Raw genomic sequence first — 9,501 nt, 5'->3', positions numbered from 1 at the left:
CATTTGTGGGAGCACAACTTACACAAACTTTATATACCTTAAGTTGAAGCTTCTAGCTGCATATTTTAGCTGAGCAGTCTAGCTAAATGTCTTTATCATACTAATTAAAATAGGGATAGTTTAACAAAATAATTTATTAAAAACATTTGATAATACCTGATTTAATACATCAATTGGGTTTTCTGTACTTCTATTGCCTAATAACTAATGTGCTTATTGCATAATATTTAACCTTTTTAAAAAATTGGTTCTACCTTATTACAGCATATTTTACATGGCCTACAGTAATTTAATTTTTTTTAAGAGTAAGAGACATATAATGATAAATTTAATCAGAAATTTTATAATAGTGAACTCTAAGTACTGAATTAGAATAGGTTTTGTGGAAAGGGTGAATAGATTGATAAATCTATAAAGGAAAAAAGAGCAAAATGAGAACATGACAAAGTAAGAACCAGAACAAATCTTGTTCTACTGTCTGAATTTCACTGCTTCTGATCCTGGCCACTTCAAAGATGTTAGTCACCGGAGCTATATATAAGAGATAATACACCAATAGTAACAGAATTAAATGAGTCTAGTAGTAGTGGAACATATATTGATGAACAACTTTTGACTAATACAGAAATGAAGAGCATAGAAAAGATACTCCTCGCAGAGATAAAAAAAGTAAAAATGTGCCCATTAAGAAGTAGGTAGTTGCACAAATCCAATCTGACAAAACTGTGCCAGCCAACAAACCGGATGTCATACTGAGGCATAATGTGGAAAAATGGTGTAAGATGTAAAATGGATGAAGTATCCGTGCCGGCAGAAAAATTGGGGAGTAAAAACATAAACGATTCCGGTCATAGTTGGCTCATTGAGAGCTATGCCACATTCAATAAAAGGAAATTTAAAGAAGAAATTATGCAGGAAATCACACTATGTGGGACGGTCCACATTCTTCGAAAGGAGCAGCAGCACCAAAAAATTCGAGCATTTATTCCCTGAGGAATCGAGTAGAGACCTGGAATAAATACTTAAAAATCCCGACAAATAAAAATCTTGTCATGTTTAAAAGTGACGATAATAATAATAATAACGGGAAAAACAAAACGAAATATTTATAAATTTTTATATTATTAACGAAAGGAAAAATCGATGATTTCTGGTTCTACTGCTGCTGATGCTGTTGTTAATTAATTTAGAGTAAAATTTTGGGTGAAATAAAACATCTGACATGACGGAAATCAAGGAGGGGGTGAGTGGGGAGAGAAAGAGAGAGAGAGTGACGCATTTGCATTTGAGATAGACTTTGACGAAAAATTTTTTTTTTTTTCCCGGGCTTTTTTTTTTTTATTTTTGTTTGAATTTATTTAAAGTTTTGAGGAAAATAAATAATTCAAGGGAGTTGGAGGAAAAGGGTGTGAGCCGGAAAAGTCGGAAAAGTTCAATCGGTGGTAAATTTTTCCTTTTTTCTATTATCATTTCCGTCATCATCTTTTGTCTCAATTACTTTTTTTAAAAAATAATAAATTCGCGTGCGATTGAGTAATTTTCACGACGACGACGACGACAGCAACGACGAAACAAAAAAAAAAAAATTTTTTTTTTCCTTTTTTCTATTGACACTTGTAATTTTTATACGTTTTTTTTCTCTTTCGAATGACTTAATGAAATTTGGCACGCGACAAACGAAAAAAAAAAAAATTTTTTTTTTTTCTTCTGCGTGAATAATTTGTTTGACCAAATTGAAAAATGAATTTGAAAAGAAAAGAAAAAAAAACATAAAATAAAAAATGCTGTTGTTGTTTTTACGACGGTTCTGTCGTTTTGTTTTGTTTTTATTTTTCTTTTTTTGAATATACAAATCAATAAATCTACATCTCCGATTCGATTATCGTTCGATGCATAACACTACGTTTATCTTCCTCTTTTTGTTCTCTCCCTTTCGGTGATGGCTACTTTATCCTTATCTGGCTTTTGTTGTCGAGTAGAAGATGTCGTATCTTCTATAAGGCTGAATATCTTGTTCTGTTCGTAATGGGTTTTTTTGGCAGTGGCATAATTCAGAATGTCTAAAGCTGTAAGTAGTAGAGCTGTTTTCGTGGCAATACTCATTAGTGAACAGAAAGAGGATAGGTAATGACTGGATATAGTTAAAGGGGAAAAATTTGTGTTGGAGAACATAGCGAAAGCGAATTTACGCGTTGTATTTTATCCGGATTGGGCCCGACACCAGCAGTGCTCTTTGTCTTTTGTTATTTTACTCTTCAATCCTGAACTCTTCGGTCTGGATGCCCATTCTATACATTTTTTGCCCTTCAATTTAGATCTTATTAATTCAATAGAATCTATTGCCTTCGCATCTTTGATACCTTGACGAATTCCTCTAATGTTTCTAATTCAAAAGGGTTCCATTTAAGTACTCTTCCTTAAGTATTTCTGTTTGAATAATTTTTCATCCATACATCATCCCTCTCTGGTTCTTCAAGTTCACCCCCCTCAATTTCAGACGAGATATCAGTATCATGTTGAAATGTAAAAGAAATCTTTGTTGTACCTTTTTTTATAAACACATTTATAATATTTATTATTTTATTTATATTTTATAACACGTGGAGTGATACTTTCTACACAATCCATCATCAATTTAAGAATCTGCATTATATCTTCTTTGTTATTAGATTCTACTGGTAAACCAATTTTTTTGTAAAGTTCTTCGGGCTCTAACGGTTCGTTCTCTACTTGAGACTGTTGTAAGTTTAAATGACCACTTTTTCCAGGAGTTTGTTTCGAATTGATGTTTTGTTTTTCCCAAAGTTCATTATTTTTCTTTCTTAGAAAACATTCTTTCAAAAGATGTCCAGATTTTTTACAATGCCTACAGGTTTTTTGACTTCGAACTGAAGATGTTGGTTTTACATAATTTGCCTCTGATCTTACCTTATATTCGGGTGTACTACGATTCCTACAGTGACAATTGTTAGAATTTTCACCATCCTTTAACATTTTTAGAATTTTCTCTTCAGCAATTGCTGTCGAATATGCAGAATTGAGATTATCGAAGTTTTTCCATCTCAACATTTGGGATATTTTAGGATGCGAGTGAAAAATAAAGCGATCTAGAGTTATTTCGTTAACATATTCACTTTTTATAGACAGTGATTTTTCATCTTCTCTAATGTCTGTTTTAAAATTCGATATGATTTGATGGGTTAAATTTTTTAATCTCTCGAAAAATTCTGTAATTGATTCATTCGATCCCTGTTTGCAACTTGCTAATTCTTCTATAAGTTGGCTGTGGTGCCATCCTGATTGGCTTATGGGGATAGGTTTATCCTGATACAGTTCTATTATTTTGTTCTAACATCATTCCAGTTATCAAAATTGTACGTAGAAATTCGATTCCTAGCTTTACCAGTGATTCTAGAGTAGATGAATCTAAAGAGTGGGTATTTATTTTCCTCTGAAGAAAGTTCAACAGCATGGTCGCAATCGGAAATAAATGCATCAAGTTGATTTCTTTCTCCAGAAAAAAAAATTAGGAATTAAACTGCACAGGAAACTAAGAGTCAATTGGGATGGATTGAATAAAGGTTTATCGTTTCCGGACATTGTTCACAAAATGAGTTACCTTTTCTACTTACTTACAATATAGAGAATTCCCTGATTTCGTAGTAACGAAGAAAAAGAATTATTACTCTTACGTATTATCTGTATCGTTTGCGTGTAACAAGCAAGATGTTCTTAACAATGCCGAGAAATTTCACGATCACTGCACTAAATTGATGACACCAAAAGTTGACGGACGAACGTCACCGGAACACGACAAGACTATAAGAACCGTTTTTTAGGGATTCCACCTCCTTTTATATATGACTCATTCGTTGTTACTTTCACTGCAATAAAGGTTCTAACAATGAGCATAATAAAAACACAAAGGAAAGGGAAACCTTTTGGAAGATTCGCTTTTATTTTTTATTTCGGTGCCCATTGTTACTATTTTGGTACCCATTGTTATTATTTTTGATGTTTATAACGTCTATAAACGCTTTCGTAAATAAATAAAGGATGGGATAATAACAATATACTATCACTTGTTCTTGTCTTCTGCTTTATTAAATGCGAACAGAGAGAGAGAGAGAGAAAGCGAGAATGAGAGTATGAGACGTATTAAAAATAAAAGAGATCGATCAAAAAATTAAAATCCCGACTGAAAATTGATCGGAAAATGAAATTTTTGTATTAAAAATATTCTTTCCCTTCTCTAGAACACAAAAAAAAAAAAAAAAATTTTTTAAAAAGGTTTTCAAGTTTTATTATTATCATTGTTATTATTATTATTATTATTATGGGTTTTATCGTTTTTTATCAGGGTTTTACAGGCCGGGTTGTCTTGAATTCAATCAATAGCTTCACCTTTTTCATAATTTTTTTTTTTTTTTATTAAATTAAAATTTTTTTTTTTTTCATTTTTAATTTTTTTAATGACGTCACTATACAATAATTTTTTAAATTTTGTTTTTTTTTCAATATATTTTGTTGTAGTTGTTGTTGTTGTTGTTGTTGTGTGTGTGGAAAAGGAAAAAAGAAAAATCTTCTTTCAAAAATTGTTTCATTTTCTCTTAAATCAACACTCGTAAATTTCAAAATTAATTTTTTTTTTTTTTATCGGTTTTTCGTTTGTTCTTCTTCTTCTTTTTTTTCTTTGACGGTTACGAACGTGAAAAGAAAGAAAAAAAGGTCGAAAAAGACGAACTGAAAAAAAAAAAATGCGAAAAATCTGTCGTCGTCACGGTTTTGTTTCGATGATTGTTTAAAAGGTTTCATTCATTGGTAACATTTGTTAAAAACCTAAAAATCATTGAATTTTTTTGTGGACGTGAAGCAGCAGCAACAGCAGCAACAACAGCAGCGTGATATGATTTTTTTTTTAATCAAATTTTAATAAGTGAAATTTTTTTTTGGTCGATTTCCTTTTTTGAAAAAAAAAAAAAAATTATATAAAGAAAGAAAAGTAATAAATTTTTATGGTTGTGATCCGAGTGGAATGTATAAAAATGCACTTTTGAAATAAAATAGATAGGGGGAAAAAAAAGAGAGAAAACGAATCAAGATAGAGAGAGAGAGAGGATGATGTGAAAGGAAGGAACGTCAACTGAAATTTTTTTTTAACGACGAGTAATAAATTTTTTTTTTTTTTATAATGAAATGGATTTCAAATTTTCATTAACTTATTTTTAAACAGTATACTTGATAAGGAATAGAATGGATGGTTGAGCACAAGAACTTTGGGGAAAACGAAATGATTTTCACAAAGGAAAATGTCGCGCGATGCACATTCCGTCAGATTTTTTCAAACAATATTTGATAAATATTAATGTTGTCATGTAAACAAACGTGGAAAAACGATTGAACGGCATGGTTGCTGCAGCCCGAAAACACGAACGGATTGAAACCTTCGACATCGTTCCTACAAAAGAAAAATCACTGAAGTAAAAATAAAACAAGAAAATCATTTGGAATATTTCATGTAGGCCTACTACTTTACAAATTTTCTCATCCGAAAAAGAAACATATCGAAATGAGTATAGAGATGAGTTAGTATCAAATAAAAATGCCGGAAGGCATTGGAATTTGTGGCACCGCCAGCTACCTACCACCCGACGGCAGGAAAATATCGGGTGTCGAGTTATCGTGGAAATAGAAGAAGAAAACTTGTGAAAATTGACGAAATATAATATCACGTACAAGCACGGAAAAAGGTTTTTTTTTTTTTTTTATTAAAACCAAAGGATTGAAAACCGCAGCGTTTCGTGTGTAAAACAAACCGAGTGTTAAAAAAAAAATTTTGCAAAACTTTTTAAAAAAAGGAAAATTTTCAAATGATAATTATACCGATCGCCCTGCGCCAATTTGTCAAAGGTGCCCCCCCCCCCATTTGGTTGTTTTTTCACCAAGGCAATAGAGAAAAGAAAACCTTTCGTCAAATATCGAATTGTGAATGCCCTAAATCAAGGACTTAAGGGCGTCGACCGTGCCTATTTCGGGAAACGAAATTGCAAAACGAAATGAAGATGTTAAATGAAGACGTAACACGATGCGGAAGATTAAAAATATAATTTTAAAATTATTTAATAAAAATTTACCCCCCCCCTCCCCCCCAAAAAAAACTAATAATAATCATTAACTATAACAGAGGCGTGTTTTAACGATAAATAAAATCGTTTAACATGTAAGGAAATTAATGTAAAGAATCAACTTCCGGTATTAGTAGTACCGGAAATTCACGTTTTGTTTTTTTTTTTTTTCTTAAATTTCAATTTATTAATGCATTATTATTATTATTATTATTATTACTTACTTATTTTTATTACCTGAAAACAACACACCTTAATTGATTTTTGTCTATAACCACGACCTTCAGAAGTAAAGGAAAAAAAAAATTTTTTTTTTTTTTAAATGAAAATGTTTTGTTTACATTTCCATTCGTAACAGAGACATCTATTGACGAAAATTAATAACAAAAAGAAAATTTATTATGATATCAATTCAATTTAAAAAATGATTTCTTTTTTCCTGTCCCCCCTCCCCCCTCGGAATTATTTTTAATAATTTTTTTTTTGATTTATATCTCATTTAATTGCTGTCGTTATCGATGTCATTTACTTTTCGAAAAAAAAAAAAAAAACTTTTTTTATTAAGATAAATTAGATGTAAGAAACGTTAAATGCAGCATTTCAAAAAGTTTTTCTCTCTCTCCCTTTCATTAAACCTTTTAATGGCTTTCGAATTATTATTATTATTATTAAATAACGTTTTATTACGGTTGCATTATTGTTATATTTTTTATTTTCTCATTGTTACGATCATTACGTAAAATCAGGAAGAAAGAAAGAAAATAATAATAATAAAAAAAAAGAAAAATTTATTTAACGAAATTCAAATTTAACGAACTCGAATTCCGGAACGATGATGACGTACGTATGCTGTTGTTGTTGCTGTTGATTAATTTTTCGACCCGTTGTTGCTCCCCGAATGTTTTTATATTTATTATTTTTGACGTTAGATGTCACTAATCGTAGTGATAATAATTATTATTGTTTGGTAAAAAAAGTGGGCGTAACCGTTTTGTTTTTGTTTTGGTTTTTACATGGTTGTTATCATCGCTCGTCGTCGTTTGTTTACTTTTATTATTATTATTATTATTATTTTTGTTTTGGTTTCTTAATAATTTAACGCTTTTCACGTATTTCCTCCTTCTCCTCCTATTCGAATTTATCAAAATAAAAAAAAAAGAAAATTTATTATTATTTATTTAATCGTGATTACGTTTTCGATAAATGACAAAGGAAAAAAAGGAAAAATACTTGATGGAATGATGATTTTTTTTTTTTTATAATAAAACAATCAAAATAAAGTAAACCATTAAAAAATTTTGGTTTATTATTTTTAACGTCACGTCGAATTTTTTTTTCTTTAAAAAAAAAAAAAAAAAAAAGAAAAAGTTTTTAAAATTTAATCATAATAAACGTCATGGCGGTCGGAAAATCTTTCATTTTTTTTTTTTTATTTTATTTTATTTTTGCCTTCAGAGTTTTTTTTTTTTTCTTTTTTTTCCGTTTAAGGTTATAAAATTTAATTAAATTCATTATTACATAAAACATTGTCAACTCGAAAGTGTAAAATTTGTTTCTATGAAGGAAAGAAAACAAACTAACAACGGATATAGAGAAAGAGAGAAAAAAAAGAGAGGCATTAACGGGAAATATAAAAAAAAAGCAAAAAAAAAAAGAAAAATTCTATTGCGTAATTGCGTGAGTTCAAAAATAATAATAATAATAATAATAATAATAATATTAATTTAAACCAATTCATTTTTTTTTTTTGTTTAGAAAATAAAAGGAGAAAAAAAAGGTTAAATTAAATTAAATTACGTTGTCCGCCATTTTTTTTATTATTATTACTACTTTGTTAACCTTTTTTTTTTATTTTTTCATTTTTTTTTTATTATTTGTATTAATTTATTTATAATTAATAATAAATATTTGGATGCGGCGTAAATGTCAGGGGGAAGAGGGGAAAAGGGGGGAAATTGTTTTTCAAGTTGTAGTTAAACTCGAAGTTGAGTTTTTTTTTTTTTTTTTTTTTTTTTTTGGAAAAATTAATTAAAAGGTTAGTTAAAATGTTAGGAAAAGGTTTGGTCTGGTTTTTTTTAAATAAAAGGTTACTTATAAACAAATATTATTTAGTAGTTATTAAAAAAAAAAAAAAAAACTCGAAAAAAGGTTTTTTTTTTTTTTTTTGGAAAATGAGAGAGAAAATTTTTAAAAGTTCACTTTAATATTGTTTAATGTTACACAAATAAAAAAAAAATAAATTGATGACGTAACGAAAACTTTAAATCGATTCTGATTGGTCGGATCGACGAGTCTTTTATAAATTTTTTTTTTATGGTTTAAATAAATGATTGCTGTCACGTGAGATTTTTTTTTTTTTCGTTAAATTTCCGTACGCGGTATGAAAATTAAATGAGGAGGTAATCACGTAAATAATTGATGATAATGATAATGGTGATGATGATGATGATGATGATGATGATGATGATGATAATGATAATGATGATAATGATGATGAAAATTAAAAGTTTGGTGACTACGGTATAAAAAAATTAAAACTGGAAAAATAAAAAAGATATATATATATATATATATATCGAAAATTAATAATATCGAAACGTAGGAAATTCTATTTAAATAAATAAATAATAATTGAATGATTGAATGAATGAATGACGTCATTAAATAATAATATTTTATTATGAAATTGATAAATTTTGACGATTGTTTTAATGTTAATTAGTTAATTAAAAAACTTTCGAGATATGCGGTCTTGTCATGCTATTCATAAAATTTTCTTTTGTTGGAAAATATAAAATAAATTAAATATATTTGTCGGTACGAAGGCAGGGGCGTAAATAGAAGTAGAAAACGAAAATAAAATTTTTAAAATGTTTTAGAATTTGTGTGTGTGTTTTCGAGAAAAAGAAAAAAAGGGGGAAAGGGAAAAAATGTGGCACAAATCACAGAGACGAGTAGAGGCGAGTTTTTTTGGGAGGAGGGGAAAGGAGAAGAAGGTAGAGGAGCGAATTAAATTTTACTCTAAGGAATATTCAGGTTTATTTATTTATTTTGGTTTCGTAAAAAATTTTCTGGAGAAAATACGACAGGAAAATGTTTAAAAAAAAAAAAAAAATGTATCGAAGGGATTTGAGATTTGAAACAAGGAAATCGTTTTTTTTTTTTTTTTTTTTTTTTGGTTTTGATCGTTATTGATTATCGATTTTTATTTACAACCATTAATCTAACAGATGTATTTTATTGATTGATCGATGATTAATAATCGATGATTGTCTTTTTCTTTTTTTGTTTTCGGTTATAACTTTTTTTTATTAATGACGATTCTCGTCAATCAATTTTAACCAGGCAAAAATTAAGAAAATGGTATATAATGGAA

General features: G+C 28.8%; 1 protein-coding gene across 1 annotated transcript; it reads left to right on the top strand.

The window, feature by feature from the left end:
- Positions 1-5,406: 5,406 nt before the first annotated feature.
- On the top strand, positions 5,407-5,709 carry Phum_PHUM562920 (uncharacterized protein; the record flags this gene model as incomplete). The annotated part of the gene is made up of 2 exons (XM_002431929.1): positions 5,407-5,480; positions 5,523-5,709. The coding sequence occupies 2 exons, from the start codon at positions 5,407-5,409 to the stop codon at positions 5,707-5,709; spliced, it is 261 nt and encodes an 86-aa protein (XP_002431974.1).
- Positions 5,710-9,501: the final 3,792 nt, after the last annotated feature.

This window comes from Pediculus humanus, genomic scaffold, assembly GCF_000006295.1.
Source record: "Pediculus humanus corporis 1103172108298 genomic scaffold, whole genome shotgun sequence".
NCBI classification, from domain to species: domain Eukaryota; kingdom Metazoa; phylum Arthropoda; class Insecta; order Psocodea; family Pediculidae; genus Pediculus; species Pediculus humanus.
The sequence above is the reverse complement of the archived record's forward strand: the minus strand, read 5'-3'. Positions and strand labels throughout refer to the sequence as shown.